Source organism: Vicia villosa, linkage group LG1, assembly GCF_029867415.1.
Source record: "Vicia villosa cultivar HV-30 ecotype Madison, WI linkage group LG1, Vvil1.0, whole genome shotgun sequence".
Classification (NCBI taxonomy): domain Eukaryota; kingdom Viridiplantae; phylum Streptophyta; class Magnoliopsida; order Fabales; family Fabaceae; genus Vicia; species Vicia villosa.
Window position 1 is genome coordinate 69,025,105 of NC_081180.1, and position 21,931 is coordinate 69,047,035.

General features: G+C 33.4%; 2 protein-coding genes and 1 long non-coding RNA gene across 15 annotated transcripts; all 3 read right to left on the bottom strand.

Moving 5' to 3' along the window:
* Positions 1-3,413: 3,413 nt before the first annotated feature.
* Positions 3,414-12,518, bottom strand: LOC131640783 (uncharacterized). The gene is made up of 10 exons (XM_058911167.1): positions 11,482-12,518; positions 6,586-6,852; positions 6,353-6,497; positions 6,163-6,253; positions 5,351-5,548; positions 4,975-5,204; positions 4,753-4,884; positions 4,592-4,659; positions 4,413-4,474; positions 3,414-3,729 (listed from the first exon to the last, which is right to left on the bottom strand). Exons 2-10 carry the CDS (start codon positions 6,720-6,722, stop codon positions 3,596-3,598), a joined length of 1,197 nt encoding a protein of 398 aa, XP_058767150.1. The 5' UTR covers positions 6,723-6,852; positions 11,482-12,518; the 3' UTR covers positions 3,414-3,595.
* Positions 7,136-10,358, bottom strand: LOC131640796 (uncharacterized; the record flags this gene model as incomplete). Its single annotated transcript, XM_058911177.1, has 2 exons — positions 7,136-8,597; positions 9,202-10,358. Coding segments are annotated over 2 exons (2,418 nt in total), but the record flags the coding sequence as incomplete, so codon positions are not given.
* Positions 12,519-17,469: 4,951 nt separating the features above from the next.
* Positions 17,470-21,100, bottom strand: LOC131640804 (uncharacterized). Of its 13 annotated transcripts, none has more exons than XR_009295359.1 (8): positions 20,747-21,098; positions 20,305-20,456; positions 19,859-19,972; positions 19,700-19,753; positions 18,630-19,625; positions 18,367-18,515; positions 18,205-18,240; positions 17,471-18,051 (listed from the first exon to the last, which is right to left on the bottom strand). It is a non-coding gene; the product is annotated as an uncharacterized LOC131640804 (long non-coding RNA). The 13 variants fall into 13 exon arrangements; XR_009295350.1 differs by having other exon boundaries at positions 18,630-19,614; positions 20,747-21,097; XR_009295355.1 differs by having other exon boundaries at positions 17,476-18,051; positions 18,630-18,739; positions 19,522-19,625; positions 19,700-19,972; positions 20,747-21,095.
* Between the last annotated feature and the right edge of the window lie 831 nt (positions 21,101-21,931).

Below are 21,931 nucleotides of genomic sequence, written 5' to 3' on the forward strand. Positions count from 1 at the left end.
TCAGCCACGGCATGTAGGGGGACTTTGTGGAGCGGTGGCATAGAGAGACGTCTTCTTTCTACTTACCAGTTGGGGAGATGACGATCACCTTGCACGATGTGCAGTGTCTTCTCCACTTGCCGATTAGGGGGATGCTGCTGGACCATTCCCGGATTCAGAGGGTCGAAGCCATCGAGTGGATGGAGGTCTATCTGGGTTTGGAGCCAGATATGGCTGACTTTGAGTGTCAGACGACAAATGGGCCTCATATCTGGTTCTCCACATTGAGCGATTATTCCGAGCACCACCTGGTGGCGGCGGCCGAATCCGAGGCTGTTGAGAATGCCTTATTTATGGAGTATCACCGTGTCTGCGCTCTCCGATGCTGGTTCATGTTTGTGGTAGGCGCTGCACTCTTTGTGGACAAGAGTGCAAGATACATCGACGTGACCTACCTCCGCTACTTCATGGACTTGACTACCGTTCACCAGTGGAACTGTGGGTCAGCTATTCTGGTATACCTATACCAGAAGCTGAATGAGGCCTCCAACTAGAGGACCGGGCAGTTGACCGGATCCTGCACACTCCTAACGGTACGTTTCATTTTAATTGTTTCACATTTATTTATTGTTCGTATTTATTTTTAATACATTATCGTGTTTATGTTTCAGAGCTGGATCATCTCCTACTTCCCCCGCATCCACGTCTTCCACGTTGATTCTGCGTACGAGAACGTCATGCCCAGAACCGCCCGATACGTTCTCTAGAGGGGGAACAATGCAGTGGGACCATACCGTAGGTACCTCGACCGCACGATGCACGATGACATCAGTTGAAGGCCATTCAGCGGCTACACTGTTGTTGTCGCCTTTGACAGCATCTCGTTATATTCTGGCTGGTTGGCATGCGGGACCAACACCATGGTGAGGTATCTCCCTGAGCGGTGCATGCGGCAGTTTGGATTTGTGCAGATGATACCCAGATCACCTTTTGAGGCTGCTCCCGACACAGTTACCCTAGTGCAGCTCACTGACATATTTGCAGATTGGGAGCGTCATGTGGTCCCAGAGGAGTATCGTCGCATGCAGGTCACCCAGGACTGGCACATTGTGGAGGGGTATGTCACATGGTTCTATTAGGTGTCACATCCTCTGATGATATCCGGCGCTCCTAGGCCAGCATACGAGGAGATCCTGGAGAACCAGCAGGCCGAGGATGACCATGCCATTGATCTCCTGCCGATCTGCCAGCGGATAGAGCTGTTTGGGCGGGACGCGTTGGATCGAGGTATCATTGATCAGGGCGGTCCAGAGGCAGTCGCCGTGGTGGAGAGGATCGTCGGTGATGCGGGTCGTGCGGCGGCATACAGGAGGCAGATGAGGTCCCAGGGAGAGAGGGTTAGGCATACCCAGTAGGGGTTCAGGTTTATTTTTCTTGTATTCGAATTGTATTTCGCACACTATTACTCATTTTGTATATATATATTATTCGAATTTTATTTATCATATTAGTATTTTATGTTGATATGTCGTTTAGTTTGTTCGGCATTTTCGTTTAATTAAATACGGGACTGTAAAGAAAAACATAAAAAAAAAAACACAATTTCTGCATAATTCGGAAGTGCATTTCCGAAACCCCCAAAATGTGAAAAAATGTGTTTTCGGAAGTGCATCTCCGAAAACACCCCCCATTTGGTATTTTCGGAAGTGCACTTCCGAAGTCTGAGAAATTTTTTAAAAAAAAAAATACTTCGGAGATGCATCTCCGAAACAGGGGTAAGTTGGGGTTTTCGCTGCAGGCGACCCCCGTAAGGAGGTGGATAAAAAAAATTTCAAAAATAATGATTCTGCAAGAAGAAATCTTAAATACAGTGGCTCAGTGGATTCCGAGGTCTAAGGAGAGTAGAGCTTAATGTGGATTCTAAGGTGGTGGTGAAAGCGATGGAGGAAGGAAAGATAAACACAGTGGAACACTTGTCTATGATAAGAGAGATTCATAGACTCATGAATATCACGAGGAAATCAAAATGCCTCATGATTTCAGAGATTCTAATTTGTGATATGTGATGAAATGGTATATAACTAGGGGTGCTCAAAACCAAACCAACCCAATATAAAACCGCAAACCAAATCAAACCAAACCGAAACCGCAAAAAACCGCATTTAGTTCGGATTAGTTTGGGTCATCTTTTAATAAAACCGCACGGTTCGGTTTGGTTTGCGGTTTGTATTTTGTAAACCGAACCAAACCGAATCAAACCGCATTATGTTACAACCTAACTTTTACTTAACTCACATCCAACCCAAACTTAAATGTATTATACCTTAGCCTTATGATTAAGAACAATTTTATCGTCCTTACACATATGATTTTAGTCCTGATCTTTTCAAATCTCTAATAGTATTATCGCGTCTTCTTTGCCACATACATCTTCCATCTTTTTCTATAATCTCTACTCTCTTATATTCTTTCTTTTTTACCTTCTTATTTTGATGCAAATGTTCCCTATTTCAGTTTCATTTTTATCGCACATCTTCTTCTCTAATCTCTCAACTCTTTTGTTTTTTTCTTTTTCACCTTCACTAATATCTCCTCTCTTCTATTTTTTTGTTTCATTTCTAATAACTTTTATATTGTTTTATACTATTATTTTATGTTTATTATTTAACTTTTATCTAATTTAATTTTTACATATTAAATAGAAAGTTGTTGTCAAAATATGACGAATTTTGTTGTTATTTGATAGTGTATGAATGTCTAAATACAAAGTTATGTTGTCATCTATATGTATGTATTGTTCAATAAAATATTTGTAAAAAACCGAACCGAATCAAACCGCATTAGTTTGGTTTGGTTTGGTTCGAATTTTTTTTAAAAGCCAACCGAACCAAACCGAACCAAACCAAACCAAACCGCACAATTTTTCTCTTGCGGTTCGGATAATTTTTTTCGTCAAAACCGCCCAAACCGCACCGCGATCACCCCTATATATAACCACATTTCATTTTTTGAATTTGCAAATAATTGATAGAACAAAATAGAATTATAAAAAAAAAAAATAAACATACAATAGATTGAAATCTCTTTTTATTCTGCTCCATTTGAATTCATTCAATTATGTTTCATTCTACTTCATTCTATCATTCCAAATATCAGAACATAGCATACAATTAGAGATATACAGCATTTTAAAACTAAATCTTAAAAAAATATTGACTAGATTAGAAAATATTGACTGTCATTTAGAGCATCACAGAGATTACACAACTTACTCATGCTGATATATGTGGTTCGAGTAGAAAATTTTGACCCCTGACTGCACTTGAAATTATATGAATGATGAACAATAAGGTCACAGATTCTAATTAGTGGAAAAGTTATATATATGCAAAGTAATGATTCCTATCACAACACTTAACACCAAAAAAAAACAATGATTTTTAAACCGGTATTTTTTCAATGATTTATATTTCATCAAAATAATAATAATAGTAGTAATAATAACAAAATATCTATTGTATCAAATCTTCTAATATAACTTCCCACCAAAAAAAAAAAAAAAACTTCTAATATAACTGTGGTAGGCTATGAAAAAATATATTCTAGTTTGTGATGTTCAAATGACTACTTTTCTAAATTTTGCCACAAAGAGTCCACTAGTTTGTGATGTTAATGGGTCAAATCGCCATGTTTTTTGTATGCGGCCACCCTTGCAAGGCCATTTTCTGGCAGCATCTATCTCTGTCAACTCTGTAGATCGAAATAAGTGATGCAAAAACATTAGAGGATGGAGGCATTAAACTATGCAAAAACTTGAGACATAATCATAGAATTCAATATGAATGTCCTAAATATAGGGCATTAAACTGATTATACAAGAAAAACAATATTAGCCCGTCACTATCCAACATTTCCCCTCCAAAAAGAAGAGGGTTGAGTCAAATACAGGATTCGAGTATAGAAGCATTAGGAATCCAAGAATGGAGATTTTCTACAAGAAAAAACATAATACCATTGGACAACAAACAAGCAAACTGACCCTGCTAACCATATTAATGATATTAATAAAAAAGATAATTAAATAAACTTTTAGTCTATAAAAATCAAGGCTGTTCAATTTTAATCCCGGTAAAACTTGTCAATTTTTAGTCTCTAAAAAATACAAAACTGTATGTGTTTGATTCCCATAGAGGACTAAAAGCACAGTTTTGATACACATAGGGACCAAAAATGAAAAAAAAAAATGTATAAACTACAGTTGAAAGATCATAATTGCAGAGAGACTACAAACATATATAACTTAAACAAAAAAATATATATAGTAAACACAGATTATTGGAAATAAATAGGTGAAGCTTCAGACATATTTCAATAGGAAATAAAATGAAGCAGACATATTTCAATAGGAAATAAAATGAAGCATGAAATCCTACCGGCGGTTATATTTTCCTTCAAGAACTGTTCTACCACGTCTTCATTTTGTGCAACAGTTAAACTAATGAACAACAAAGCATTTGTTAGAATAAAATTGTGTGACATAAATAGTGGTGTCTTTGTATGCATGGATTTTGATTGCTTGTAAAAGAGCAAGAAGTTCCAGAATAAAAGGCACCTGCAAGTGCTATAGACGAGTGATCCTCCAACTTTTAGTAGTCTGAAGCCGTTGGTGAGAAGATTCAGCTGTAGTGTGATACAAAAAGTATATGTGTGGGTTAAAAAGAAAATGATAGATATGCATGTAAATTATAGATCAAGAGAATAACAAGTCTTTGCCTGAAGAGCATGTAAACTATCCGTCCTCTCAGCATCCAGCACACGACGTTGAAGAGTTACCCAGCCCCAATGTTCAAACTTCTGAATATGTTTAACTGAACCATCATGAGTACATTCTGCATCCACAAGGACCTGAATCAAATCCCAACAAATAATAATTTTTTAAGGGTAAATGACAGTGAAGAACTGTGCAAAATGAATTCAAAGTAAAGAAGTAGTTACTTTGTCATAGCCATAGCCTGCAGTCTCATTTTCAGATACAGTCTTATATAATTCTCCTTTAGTAAGACCAATAACTCCAGAATGTCGTCCATAATATATGAGTTCAGGAGGGTGAGACTTAGACACCACTTGTGGAGTGCCACACTTCTTTGCTTTTTTCCTTTCTTTCCATGGTCTTCTAGATGTCCACTCCTTGAATTCGTCCATTCTTTCTTCCAATCTAGACTCACCTGTTTAATACTTGATAGAATGAAAACATTTCAAAATTGGGAAATAATGATTAATGAATGAGCATGATATTAAAATTTCAATATCACATCCCAAGATTGACCATAAAATATCAATGCCACAGCTTAAAGTCTTAAACATCACTAACATGATTCAGAATCAGAACGAAACCCCCCGGGAATAACTGAAAATGTTGTTCCATCAGCAACAAAAAGCCGGCATCTATCACCCAGTTTATACTTCTGCAGCATTGTTCTACATGCTGCCAATCGATGCCTTGCAGCATCAACTCCAGTTACGGAGCCCGAATCACCAAGAAGGTCTAGTATCATACAAAGTTTAGCACCTTAACATCACAATTGAAAGAAAACCATTATAACCATGTGCTTTGTTTAGAAAATTGAAATAATTAAATAGGAAGTTGCTCTTTGAACTAAAAGCATGAAGCATTACAAAAAATGTTCTTATTTAGAATTAAAAGACTTATACACATTCTCCCTGAAATAAATCAAATCTTAATCTTAAAAACAATTTTCCTAAAAACAATTTAAATATGTCAAAGTATTTGTGTCCAACATGTCTCTGAAACTGATGCTTCTAATACTTCCCGACACGTACCCAAAAAGTATCCAATAATTTTATTAATTCACTTTTACAAAATTTCCACCAATACTTCTCAGATACAACCTCGATACTTCCTCCCAACTATAGACACATGTTGTCTAGATATGATACATATCAGCAACATGTATATCTTGGTTACATCATATTAACTACAAACACAAAATTTTACTTTCTTTGTGTCACAATCATAGTAGACAGAATAATGTTTATATAGGTGGGGTAACTATAAGTATGTTTGGAATCGCATCCAATTGGATTTTGAACACGCAGCCATGTGAAAGTTCTTAGAGGACAGATGATATGAACATAAACATGATTGGGCAAAGAAATATGTACCAGGAGCAGCACATAGGTCCAACACATGATCCCCAGGTTCTATACCTAAAGCCATAACAGCAGCTCCAGAAGATGCATCAATACCATATATCTGATACAACACAATCAACCATAATCAATAGTAACAAAAAGCATCAAAAAAACGGAAATACAAAAGAATTCAAATTCCAATGCAAAGAAACTCACTCACCTTTCCTTCTTGGTATGCCTTAGTGCTAGCAATTTGAATATGAGGTGGAAGAGTGTAAAACCCTAGCAACCATTCCAATTTTTCGGGTTTACATTTAACTTCTGATTCAACATCTTCAATACAATCTTCAAAACCGGGTTTCAACCTTTCACACCCAATTCATAAAATAAATAAAAATAAAATAAAAATAATATTAAGAAGATGAAGGAGTGAGGAGTGAAAGTGGAATTTACCGAATGTATCGTGGAGTGGAATCAATTGAAGTGTAAATGGATGGGTCGATTCCGTTGGATTCTAAGAAGTGGAGAAAAGCGTCTGGTAGTGACGCCGTTGCAGCGCCGTGTTCCATGGTTGCTTGAGGGTGTTCCATGGTTGCAGCGACGTGTTTTTGTTTTTTCGTTCAGGGAGATAAAACGCAGTGAACGACAGCATTCAAAAACTTTCGTTTTTACAGCGGAGGCAAACAATAACCAATATTACTTTAATACTAGTCTTTATACCTGTGAAAGGCACGGGACAAAGTGTTATTAGACCATGTACAATGGTTTCAACACTCAACACTCATTTTTTTAACTCCCAACACTCCACATCATTTTCTCTTTCTTCCACCTAATAACTCAACACCCATTCAACTTTTACCCTCTCCAATGGTTTTTCACTCAACACCCTACCCCACCACTTTTTATTTTCATATTCTTATTTAAATTTTATTTTTATTTTTATGATTACATAAAATTACAATTATCGATTAAAATTAAATTAAAATAATAAATATTTAATAATTTATTTTTTAATTTTTTGTAATAAAAACAAAATTTATTTAAATAATTGGATACGATCCAAATCATCTTAAATTAATTTAAACTACAACACACAATTAACGTAATTAGTACGTTACAAATAATTTAAAATGCAATACAACACACAAGTAACGTAATTAGTACGATACAAATAATTTAAAATGCAATACAACACACAAATAATTCAATCACGGAACATTCCAAACTTTGTCCATATGTGCTTCACTAGATCGGCTTGCAATTCTTGATGAACATTTGGATCACGGAACTCTGATCTAGCACGCACATGATTTGCAAAAGCGGGTAACACCTCGGTCGAGTATGGTTGTGGTGCACTAGATCCACTTTCCCCAGATTGCTCAAAATCGGTCCAACGTTGAGAATATGAATCTCGTTCATCCTCAACAATCATATTATGTAATATGATGCATGACCTCATGATGATACCCAAATCAGCTATGTCCCACAAGCGAGCTGGTTCACGGATGATTTTAAATCGAGCTTGGAGCACTCCAAATGCACGTTCGATGTCCTTCCGACATCCCTCCTGAAATTTTGCAAATAATTTATCGGGTTCACTTTGAGGAAGTCTAATCGATTTGACGAAAGTTGGATAAGAAGGGTAGATACCATCAGCTAGATAGTATGCCATATTATATGGACGTTGATTCACAAAGAAATTCACACTTGGAGCCTTTCCCTGTTCCACGTCATCAAACACTAGTGACCGGTCTAGAACGTTTATATCGTTCAACGTTCCCAGACATCCAAAAAAGGCATGCCAGATCCATAGGTCATGAGATGCAACTGCTTCAAGAATAACTGTGGTGGTTCCCTTATCCCCTCTAGTAAATTGTCCTTCCCATGCTTTAGGACAATTTTTCCACTCCCAGTGCATGCAGTCAATACTCCCAATCATCCCTGGGAACCCCCGCATTTCACTAACATGCAGTATTCTTTGCAGGTCATCTTGGGTTGGTGCTCTCAGATACACTTGCTCGTACAAGCGTATGATTCCTTTACAGAATCTACGTAAGCACTTCAATGCTGTAGTACCTCCTATTTTGATGTACTCATCGACCGCATCTGCTGCCACACCATATGCTAACATTCGCATTGCTGTGGTACATTTTGCTAAGGGTGATATACCTTCTTTATTGGCTGCATCAACTCGTTGGGTGAAGTAGTTATCACTACTTGAAAGGTCCCCAACGATTCGAAGGAAAACATTTTTTTTCATCCGGTACCGACGACGAAACATTGCATCGTCATATGTAGGCTCATTGGCAAAGTAGTCGTCAATTAGTCTTTGGTTTTCCGCTGCATGATCTCTATTGAGATATTTTCTACTACGAGGTGCATTATCTTCCGATATTTTGTTTCTACGCTCTCTAAATCGATTGACTATATAATTTTCTTCAATTTCACGATTTTGATTGTAGGCTGCGATATCAAAATGATATTGTGATGGATACATTTTTTTGTGATATTGGAAGTAGATTGGATGGGATTTGGGATATTGGTACATAAATGGATGTATGAGTCCCTATATATAAATGGATGTGGGTGGTGGACCACTGACGGATTCGAAATAATTTATTGTATAGAGTTAATTATCAGATAAGGATTAGATTCGAAATGGGTGGTGGACCACTGACGGATTCGAAATAATTTATTATATAGAGTTAATTATCAGATAATGATTAGATTCGAATTGGGTGGTGGACCACTGACGGATTCGAAATAATTTATTGTATAGAGTTAATTATCAGATAAGGATTAGATTCGAATTGGGTGGTGGACCACTGACGGATTCGAAATAACAATAATTAAAGCAAACACTACACTAGCATATTGAAACAACAATAATTAAAGCAAACACTACACTGGCATATTGAAACAATAATAATTAAAGCAAACACTACACTGGCATATTGAAACAACAATAATTAAAGCAAACACTACACTGGTATATTGAAACAACAATAATTAAAGCAAACACTACACTGACAAATACTTCATTGAAATTAATTATCAAACAGTTCTGCCTCCAACTTTTTCAACAGCTGTTTCTTCCGGTCATCTAGATGCTCTTCGGAAGTTAGCTTTAGATACATCTTCATTTTCTTAGTTTTAGTCTTTTCCAAGGCTATATTGTTAGCCTGCTGTTGCATCAAGGCTATGTTGTCCAATCGTTCAAGCTCTTTCGTCTTGAATTCTTTGTATTCAACCCATTCTTTGTCCACCACCTCCGAGGCATATTCCTTGCTTTTCTTTTTACCCTTTTTTTTAGCTGCCTCCCTTCCTATAGGACGAGCACTTGATTCTACAGTGTTTGAGCCACATGCATCACTCTCGCGAGATCTCTTAGATCCACTACTTCCTGAGCCAATATTTCCTCCTACTTGACTACCATAACATGGTTGATCACGGAGAGCGTGCCATTCTTCCATTAAAGTGAATCTAACATTCTTCCCACATGCATATAATTCCTGCGCTTTTGCCAAAACATCATTCTCCGACCAACCACTTCCTTGCATACGCTTAGCGCCATCATAAGCGCCAATCCATTTACCCAACATTTTGTTCATATAATTAAAACGGTTTCGGCATGCAGGTCCATCACGCGGAGGATCGAATGAGCAATGCTCATTACAATACTCAGCAATTTTACCCCAATATGTTTCACCTTTCTGGTTTCTCCCGACAACACTGCTTGTTCCAAATTTAATCCACCCACTAATTAGCACCAAATTTTGTTTAGTGTTCCATGCTGGTTGCTGAGTTTTCCTGCTCTTAGGAGTTGAATCCTCTGAATTTGGAGCGACTTCATTAGAAACTATCATGCCACCAATAGTTAGTTGTGTTGAAAATTCGGGAAATTCAGGTACACCACCACTTGGAAAATTTGCATTCGCCATTGTCACATAACCATTAAACGGGGGTGTTTGAGATGGATTTCTCGGCATAGATCCATAATATGGTTGAAAGTTTGGAACAGAGGATGACTGGTTGAAATTTGGTGGAAAACCAAAATTAGGTATGTTTTGAGGATGTTGGTTGGAAAATTGATTTGGATTTTGATAATAGTTGGGATTTTGATAATTGTTGGGATTTTGAAAATTGTTGGGATTTTGGTTAAATGGAAAATTAGCAGAATTTTGAGTGTTAAAATGATTATTGGGATCTGTAGCAACCTGCCCTAAAAATTAAGGTTTTAGAGTCACCACCTATTCTGAAGGGCGAATAGGAAACCCTACGCAGTTAAGAGATTCGGGGTAAGTTATTATAATCAAGTCGAGGGAAGGTGTTAGGCACCCTCAACCCTTTCCTAAAGGCTAACATTGTAAAGATAAGGTTTATGGCAATAATCATAAGGTTTATAGCTAATGAATTGAAAAGGGTAAAAATAAGATTTAAGAATGAATTAAAATTTTAGGGGGGGAGACTCGCCTTGTTACCAAGTGCCTACGTACCTCCTTATGGAGGATCAGAGTCAACGTAGTTCGGGCACAAGGTTGTACGCCTTAGAATTGAATTTGATATGGTTGAAAGTTGTCTGAAGGCTTTTTGAATGGCCTGTCGTAGTTTTGAATAAGGATGAAGATCCGTAGTTTGATTTGAAGTGTTTTGAATGTTTTTTTAGATTTGGGCGTACAACCCTGATTTGATGTGTCACTGTTAGATGCGGTGATCATTAGATTTGATCAGTATAGCTAACAGATTAATGGGCATTGCTGGTTACTCAGATCGATAGATTGATCGTCGCGGGCAGCAAATTGAATGTGTTTTAATTTGTAATTTTATCTCTCGTCTAATGCGACTAATATATTTAGTCGGGTCGAGAAGAGAATTAAAAAAAGTTAATGTTTTATTATTTTTATCTCTCGTCTAATGCGACTAATAGCTTTAGTCGGGTCGAGGAGAGAATTAATAAGAATTAATTAAATTATTATTAATAAATAAATTGAATTGATTAAAATTATTTCTCGCCTAATGCGACTAATAGGTATAGTCGGTTCGAGGAGAAAATTTAAAATTAATCAAGAATCAATTGAAATTTTTGCCCAAATGGGATTGGGGCAAACCCTAATATTGTAACTTTAATAGGGTTTTTATTATGATTTTTAATGGTTAAAACCAATTAAATAAATTAATTGAGATACTCGAATAATCGGGAAAAATATTATAAACCTAATCCTAATTTATTTATTCTAATCCTAATTTATGTACAAACCTTAATAAAAATAAATTAATCAAATTAACATATAATTAATTAATATTAATCTACATAGGTAAATAATAGAATAAAAATAAAACATAGAAAACCTGGCAATCATCTTGTGTGGTGAGCTATTGAAGGTATACCATGGAGCTGCATTCTGATCCCTTGGATATGGCTCTAGAGATATCCGGTGGCAGCAGGATGAGGGCACACCGTAAGCCCTTATAATGCGCGCACGCTAGATCTGTGAGCATATTTTAACAAAACGAATTTAAAAAATTGCAATACCCAGGTATCGAACCCAGGTGTGCTAGGTATTAAGGCTGTTCCCTTTGCCAACGCGCCAAGCTTCACTTGTTGATATTGCATTGAAGCTTATACCAGATGAACCTTAAAAACGACATGAAAGTTTTAAAAAAAAACAACTCATAGCGTCGTGCTTTTCTCCTTCTTCTTCTGCGTTTTTTTCCTCAAATGCACAGACCTTTAGCAACGGTTTATATATGTAGCTACAAGACCTGCAAATTTCAAATTCAAGAAATACACAATAGAAATTAATGGTGAGGGCATGGTTCGACTCGTTTTTCCCCACTGAGTTCACTGGTGTCTTTAATTCGGACCAATTCCTCCTAAATCTTAAATCCCCAATTCTTGAGCTTCAGTGACCTAACAATGGTGTGCTTCTAAACCTGCATCCAAAACCCAATTAAACTATCCAGAAAGATTGCAAACATGATTATGATCCCGAATATACCATTAAAACATGTTTAGAGCGCATAAATTATAGAATTCGATTCATAGAAAGGGAGTGCAAACCGAGAGCTACAGAGAGCAGTTCTGGACGTTATGATTGATGAGGGTGATTGCAATAGTTTCAGAATAGTCTCAGGAATGTGTTAGAATTTTTCAAACCCTTTGAATTGGCGTGAAACCTTGAATTCGAAGTGGAGTTTTTCCTTGAAATTTTGCGTTCGGTTTCGGCTCTTCAGCCCAGACTTTTTGCGGCCAATCCCCCCGCGGCTGCACATCTTTGCTGTATATATATATGGCTGAGAATTAGGTTTGCCACTAATTCTTGATTGAATCACATAAATGGTGATTGAGATTCTCTTGCCATATTTGTTTTTGATATCTTTATTCTTGCAAATCCAATCCTTTTCCATGAACGTGAACAAACTTGTTTTGGCCCCTTTTTATTTATTTATTTTTATTTTAACAAAATAATAATAATAACTAATAGTAATTAACACTAATATAATAATAATACTCCTAATAGTATAATAGTTAAAAAAATTACAAAAATAATAATTCTAATAATAAATAATAAAAATTAAATGGTAAAATTAAATAAAATGAGCAAATATAAAAATAAATTATGATGATTAAAAAACCCAAAAAATAAGATAGATGGGCCAAACGTTTGGACCCAAGATACCTGTTAATTTCACCTCATTTTAAGTCAGGGTATTTTATAAGAGGGTGAGTTTGACAATAGGAGTGTCAAACCCCATGACTCTTAATTTTGCCCTGATGATTTAAAAGACGTGGATTTGATCAGGCAAATTTTGGGGTATGACAGGATCCATTTCACTAAAAAAAAGACACTTAACTTCAAAATAAACACTAATAGAAAGATAATAATAAGATTAAGATAGTGAAAAACTTGGTTTTTTTTTCTGTGTCCAAATCAAATGAATTAAGTCTCTATTTATAGAGAAAAAAAATCATGAATTTTGGTAAAAAAAAAAAAATTAATTTGCAACGAAATAATTGAGTTCTAAGTATTAAATGGATAAAAATCTGGCCAGCCAATCAAGCCCAGCCACGTGGCTCCACTTATCCCTTTTCTCTTTCTCTCTCCGCATGGGATAAAGCCCACTCTCACTGCCAGCGCGTGGCTCACACGTGCCTGTTTTGGGCCAATCAGCAGCTGCCACCTCGTTCCCTGCGTCAGTGTACATTGTGTTGAGTTTTCTCAACATCTCTCTCCTCCAACACACACTCAACACTACTCTAAACACCCATTGCACATGATTTTACAAAACTAAATAATATTATAATTTGTTTCTGTTAATAGGAGTGGAATATCTACGTATGTAGGGATGGCAAGAAGACTCAATTTTTTGGGATTCACTCGCACTTGAATCCGAGTCAACGGGTGAAAATCCGAGTTAATTGAGTTTGGTTTTGGAATCGGGTGCCACCCGATATTTTGAGTGCGGGTTTGGATAGTGTGAAACCCGCAACCGAAACCCGAAATCACATTCTCATATATATATATATATATATATATATATATATATATATATATATATATATATATATATATATATATGAGAATGTCTTTTTTATATTAGAATGTGAAAGAGAAAAAAATGGTGGAGATTATGTGTGAACATTTTTTTTTCTCTCCTCCATTATTAAAATGAATCATGTAGGAAAGAGAAAAAAAATTTATACATAATCTCCGCCATTTATTTTAAAATCCAATAGTTGAGATTCATTCTCACATTCTCATATAAACCCAATGAATCATGTAGGGAAAATGTATTTTATGTATTTTATCGTGGGTTCGGGTTTGGGTGAAAAAACCCGAACCCAACGAGTGTGAGTGTGGGCGTGGGTGTTAATTTGCCACCCGAACAGGATTTGGGTTTGGGTTAGGATTTGGGTGTCGATTTCGGGTGCGGGTTTGGGTAATATGAAACCCGCATCCGACCCGTTGTCATCCCTATTCGCATGGGTACTGCTGTGTTACGCATATTTGAAATGAAAAATAAATTTTAAATAAAACATAATATTGAATAATAGTTAGTATATTGTATAAAAATACAAATTAAGTTAAAATGTCATAAGATCTGTTTGATAAAAATAGCGGTTGACTGATAAGCTAGTTGATAACTTATAACTTATGACTGATAGTTGATGATTGATGGTTTATAGCTTATAGCGGATGGTTGAGACAGATAGTTTATAAGTTAATTGAAGTGTTTGGTAAAATTAACGGTTCAATTATGTTCTAAATGTAAAATGACATAAAAAATATTTAATATATAATTATTTTATTTTAAATTAAAATAAATTATAAGGGTTAAAAATGGATTTAATTAAAATAATAAGAATAAAAAAGGAAGAAAAAATAATAAATTATAAGATATAAGCTAAAACGCTATTTGAAATAGCGTTAGGAAAATAAGCTATAAGTTACTAAAATACTATGAAACTTATTTCTTCACCCTTTAATTATAAAAATAATAATAATATTTAATTTAAAAATTACTTATTTAATAATCGTATGATCATAAATTTCAATTAACATCATTTATTTTAGTTAGTAAAAAAATAAAATTAAGAATTAAATATATTTTTGATCTAATAAAATCAATATTTTTAATTATTACAAAAAAAAATATTCCTTAAACATCAATTAATGAAATAATTAACTTAGAAAAATATTTCAATAGACTAATTGAAGTTTAAATGCACATAAATATGAATATGAAATAATAGATTTAAAAAATATCTTTTAATAGAAATGTACAATTGAATGCAGATATAAACCATAATCAAATTTCATTTAACTTATCAATCAAATTACACAACAAATAGAATCAAAATAAAAGAAAATTGAATATAAAATCTAACATTTGTATCACACTATAGATATAAGAGCGCAGGAAAAGTCAAAAACAACGTGAATAGTAGAAGGATGGCCTGAACAGATTTCTAAGAGCATCTCCAATGGTGGTATTTTTCAATGAGTTCTCCAACTAGATATCAATATAATAATTAAATATTGAATCAAAATGCCATGTCATAGTAGAGTTGCATTGCAATGCAACTAGTAAAAAATTGTGGTACCCAATCAAATTAATTTATGAGGTAAAGTTGTGGGACCCATTTGAATTACACTAATAAAATAAATATTAAATAAATTATTTTAAGATGATATGGCTGGTGGGACCCATAAAGAACTCTCAAATGGATTGCACCATTGGAGATGGTCTAAGTTCATCTTCTACATTTACTCTTCACATGTGTTGTTAATCACCAACCCTCAGGGCCACGAGAAAAATTCTATAATCTATTTCAACATTAAATCTATGAACAACACCATCCTGTGAGGTCTGTGAAATGGTTAATTATTTTGGCATTTAACACCGAAAGATAATTAGATATAAGAACAACATCCAAAAAGGACAGTAGAATATACAACAATCAACATAAAAACAGACAATAAATAGAAGAGTATTCAACAATCTACATCAAAATATTACTTTTCTATTTCACTAAAGCAAGATATTGTGACAAAATTAAGCTCATCAAAATATGCACTCTCTCTTCTCTCTCCTCATAGTACTAAAAGAATATATATATATATATATATATATATATATATATATATATATATATATATATATATATATATATAATATATATATATATATATATATATATATATATATATATATATATATATATATATATATATATATATATATATATATATATAATACTAAGAAAATAAAACATATTGTCATAGATTTAAATATTCATAAAAGAAAATTTTGCACAACATAATCGTCACCTACTATACACAATCAGTAGCAATGCTCATTGAATATATTTAGTGTAAACACTCGACAAACATCAAAATCCCTATACTTACTTTAGGTTGCCGAAGAATTCTATCAAGTGTCCATTAAATTAACTATTCTAAACTTGATTCCATAATCACAAAAACTAGTAACTAACCCGTGCGTTTGCACGGGGTCTGGTACGGGACGCGCATTTATTTTAAGTCCCCACTTGATATTATAATATATTTATTATATAAAAATTAGTAAAACAAAAAAATTGATAGTATAAGTAAAAAAACAGTTAAGCTGGATATTTTTTAAAAGTAAATATCGAGTAAAAAAAATCACTGTCCCAAAGATGATACTTGCATACCAGATATTATGGGGAAGTTATATATATATATATATATATATATATATATATATATATATATATATATATATATATATATATATATATATATATATATATATATATATATATATATATATATATATATATATATATATATTTTGAAGTATTTAAAAAAAATATAACTTGTGATAACAATGTGAGGGTTACCCAAAAAAAAAATTAATAATAACATATTAGTAAAATTATTAAGTAAGTGGTTAAAAAAATAAGAAGCGGTTATAATTAAATAAATGATTTGGAAATAAAAGATAGTTATGAGAAGGACTTGGGAAACTTACCGTTCATTAGTTGGAAAACGTTTTTTTTAAGAGCAAACAAAGATAATAATCAGTATAACTCCATCAGTCCCTGTGCAAACAGTAAAATCGCAAGTGGCTCATTGAAAGAAATGACATCCAACCGATCTCCAGCTACGGTGAAGACAAACAAATCAAGGTACGATCTTCTTCAGTCGTAGTCGTATATCAGTCGATGCGTTGTTGTTATTGTAAGGTTTTCTATTCCAAAACATCTTCTTATAGCAATCGTGATGTTGAAAACTTACGGTTACTGAAGATTTGGAGTTTTATTTTCCTTTGCATGTGGTCGTAGTCGCACGGGTTGACAATCCAGAGAAGCTGAGAAATAATGTTTTGATAAGTTACGTTGCGACAACTATAATTATTATTAACAATGCTGCACATGCTGAGATATCTGTGCGTCCGCACGGGTTCTTGTACGGGACGCGCATTTGTTTCAGATATATATTTTTTTAAAAATATATTTGGTTACCCGTGAAGAAATAATAATTAAATGTATAATTAATAAAAAATTATTTTGATCAATAACTTTGTCCCGTTAATAATCAATATTTTAATCAATTGTACACTTTATATACCTCAAACCATAGACCCATGTTAAAAATAGTAAAATTAGATTTCCTTTATAACAAGTTATATTTATATATAGATAAATAGAATAACAAAATAAATAAAATATTATATATTTATTAAAACAATATAATTATTTTTTTATGAAAAGGGAGATTAAGCATGTTATGACTAATAAATCATCCATCCAAGACAAAAAATAATAAAAATTAACAAAGCCTTAAAAATATTGTTTTATATCACATAATTAAAAATATTAATTGTATTTATAAGATATTATAAAAACTTATTTAAATTTAAGTGTACTTACACATTTCAAGGTATGAGAAATATATTTTTACTATGGATAATGAATAAGTTATTAAGCCAACAATGGGATAGCACGTTATGAAACAATTGACAGTGAATTGAAAGAAAACCATCCACGACTAAAAATAGGCAACAAAAACATTCTTTCACTCATTCCACTCACTCATTTGTAACATAACAACAACCTATAAAAATAAACGAATATAACATTCACAACATATTATATAGGGAAGAAAAGAAATCCCAACAGCCTTTTCAGGAGTTCAAGGCGTAACATCAGTTTTACATGCTGAAGAATTGTCATCATCATGAGCATTCATCTTGATTAAAGGCAATATGTGCATGTTAATTGAGGGTGAGGGATCAGTATCTCATGGAAGAAACATTTGTGTCCTTTAATGAGTTTCTTGTGATTCCAAATACATCTTCAAGCATCCCTTCTTGCTCTAGCTTAGCATCTCTTGGCACCATTGTTTCTCCTTGAAGTCCAACCAGGTCATTCTTGAGATGGCCATAAGTTTTATGGCAAAATAACACAATCATCAATATTTAGTTAAAACAGTTCACATCAACATATATTAAATTATGGATTAGAAAAGAAAGGTGTGGCTCTACAACATTCTTAAAAGTGTAAACTAAACTTGCAAAATTCACCTGAAAGTTCTTCGTTCGGGCCAATAACATGGATCTCTGTCACAAATGCAGTCAGATTACAGAGTTTTGATTTAGAAAATGATATAGTGTCATAATCACAATTGTAAGACCAAATGGAATTACTGACATGGGTTGGGGACTTGAAAGAAGTTGTACACTTACAAAAGGGCCTAAAATTCTCGAACATTGTTGTCTACTTCAATGATCTTCGATCCAGCCAGAAGTTGAATGAGAGTTCACAGTTCCAAAATTTGAGGCAGGGATAGAAGACCATCTTTCAAGTTCAACCAAACATAGGAGTTAATGGCAAGCTTCAAATCAAACAAAAATAAAAGGAAAAAAATAAATAAGTAAACTGAAAAAATTCAATTTCAGTTGTAAAGCACCTCCTCAACCCATATATTGATCAATGATCACAATATTACCTTTAATACTGCATTTTTTTGCAAAAAGCAGCTGCTCTCACTCTTAGAGTTTTTTCACTTCTATTTGAGAGGCGAGCATATTTGCCTAGCTTTCAGGATATGCAAATGGGCTACAATTTTTTAAAGATTAAACAATCAGTTTAATACAAACTTGAATTATTTATGGAATGTGCACATTACTTCATGATTAATGGAAAGAGTTAAAGTATGTTAAAGAACTTAGAAAATAAGAAAATCGACAAAAGTTAAAATCAAGCATAGATAACAGATCAGTTATACATTGTTAAAAGGTAAAAAAAGAACAGATAATGAAGCATAACATTTCCTCCAATAAAATTAAGCATAGATAATACCCCTCCAAAGCTTCTGCAATGCATTTTAAAATTCAGACCGGTTAAACATGAACTTGATATCAAGCAGATAAGGCTCATTAAGTGGCTTAAATTGGTAGAGAAATTACAGACAACAATAAAAAGAATCATTATTATTATTATTATTTATTATAACCTGTTTGGTGATGATAGAGACCTGCTTGATTGTTTGCTATTCTCTCTCCTCATAGTACTAAAAGAATATATATATATATATATATATATATATATATATATATATATATATATATATATATATAATACTAAGAAAATAAAACATATTGTCATAGATTTAAATATTCATAAAAGAAAATTTTGCACAACATAATCGTCACCTACTATACACAATCAGTAGCAATGCTCATTGAATATATTTAGTGTAAACACTCGACAAACATCAAAATCCCTATACTTACTTTAGGTTGCCGAAGAATTCTATCAAGTGTCCATTAAATTAACTATTCTAAACTTGATTCCATAATCACAAAAATTAGAAAGCAATCAAATCCAAAATATTAAACCTGAGGCGGGGTATGCCCAAGAAGTTCTAGAAGAGGTCTGCTATCAGCCAGAGGATGTTCAGGAGAAAGTTCAATTACAATTTGGTTAAGAACCTATAAAAACCCTGTCATTCAAATTTGGTAATCATAATTTAAAATCAATCAAAACAAATAGAGATCTCATAAACCGCAATCAAACCTCTGTTTGTCGTCTCGCTTGCAATCTTACACCAGTAGCATCATACATCACCGGCTAATCAATAACAAACTCCATGGGTATTAAATCAAATATATCGAAAACAAAATATATAGATCAAAATGTTTATAAATTTTATGGTTAGAATAAAAAAAATCATACAATGATAGCTAGAACCAACCGTCGTAGCAACAACAGTAATAGTAGCTGAATGTGAAGACGACATCCCCACCATATCCAATCAATTGTTTTGGAACCCATTTGCTTTCCTTATACCTACAAAAAAAATATTAATCAATATTCAATTGTTTAGGATCGTTGAATTGGAATCGATTGAAATGAAGAATCACCATAAATTATATTTGTTAATAGAGCAAGCAAAATCCATTTTAAATTAAACCCTAAAGATGATATTTTTCACTACAAAACAATCAAAAATATATATATGATCACAAATTAAGCAAATTGATAAGACGGCAAATTGTTGAATAATATAGTGAATATAATATGTAAAAATATATCAAGCGAGAAAGATAGAAGCAGAAGTAGTTGCAGAGATGAGAGAAACTTACTGATAAAAAAAGGAAAAATTGAAATAGTTAACGAACCTTGTTTAAAATTCACGGTACGGCTCTTAATGATATTGAATCGTTGAATGAACGTTTTCCATCTTGGTTCAGCAACGATCTCTGGCCACTCACGCACCTTCATCCATCTACGGAACCACCACCGCTTCTCTTTAATCCAAAATCAAATTAACCTTAAATAAAATTGATGAATTAAAATAACCCAAAATCAAATTAATTCTTATAAATAACCCAAAATCAAATTAATTCATATAAATAACCCAAAATCAAATTGATTCATAGCAATTTTAAATTTGAATTCGAATTTGTTATACGAATCTCCGATGGATAACAAAAAAAACCCAAAAGTTAAAAAGAGGTCACAACTATGTAGTGGATTCCCCTTCCTTTGTGATATAGAAGGTCACAACTATGCAGAGGATTCAAAGTAAATAATAAATACAAAATTCAATTTCACAGCTACCTGTGTACCAGAAGCAGGCTACAATAAATTTGTAATCATCTTGATTGATAAGTGAATATGGGGCTTAAGATTTTCGTATGGGGTGAGGGTATATTGTTATATCGTTGTTTATTAGCATGGCAAATCGCAAAAGAAACATATGCTTGAATGTTTTGTTATTGTGTTGTCATGAGGAGAAAGCGATCGAGAGAGAGAGAGAGAGAGGAATGAGAGAATTGTTTGAGTTCTTTCGGTAAATGCAGAGAGAGAAGAAGCTTTATCGGTTTTTTTTCTTTTGTTTACGTTGGAAAGCAGAGTGACTTAAAGAGAAATTAGGGGAATTGTGAACGATTCAATAAAGCGAGATATTCTAAAGTTTGCATTTACGTTTTTCAATGCAATTTTGAAATAGATAAAGATGAAAAATGACTTGTAACAAAAAACTGACAGTTTTTTGGAATATTATCAATTTTTTGGTTTTCCACATATCCTTATATTTAAAAAGGCAATTATTTTTTACTTGTATCAAAAATTCCTCAGTGTCCTTCAATTAATAAATAAAATAAAAAATTTAATGTAAATAATTAATAAAAAGGTAATTATTTTTTAATTAAAAGATTTCCTATTTTAAAAAGTTTATAAAACATGAGAATTAATGTGAGCATGACACTTGTCAAAATTGTCCAAAAACTCATTTTGCTTTATTATTATGTATGATTTGGAAATGAATTTTTAAATAGTGTTAAATCATCATTATGTTTAGGGATGCATCTCAGTTAAGGGTGGCAAAACGGGTCGTCCGCTCAGTCCCGCGTCAGTCCCGCCTTAAGCCTGCCAAAAAGCGAGTGGGGCGGGTAAGTCCGCCAAGTAAAATGGACATAAAAATCAAGTCCGCCCCGCTAAGGTGACAGGTTGGCGGGCGGCGGGCTTTTCCGCCTATTTTTTAAATTATTTTTCTCTTATTTTTTAATAGATTAATAGTCTTTTTTACCTTTCAATTAAATTTTTCACTTATTTTTTTGAACAATTATTTATAAAGCATCTTTTAAACAAATTTTACCTAAAAATATATTGCATATATTTACAAATAAATGTATAAAATAAAATCATCAAGAATTTGAATCACTAGAATTAACTAAAAAATGGTGGATTTAAGGCGAGACGAGCTTAACGAATAGGTGAGGTGGGCTTTAGCGGCCGACGAGC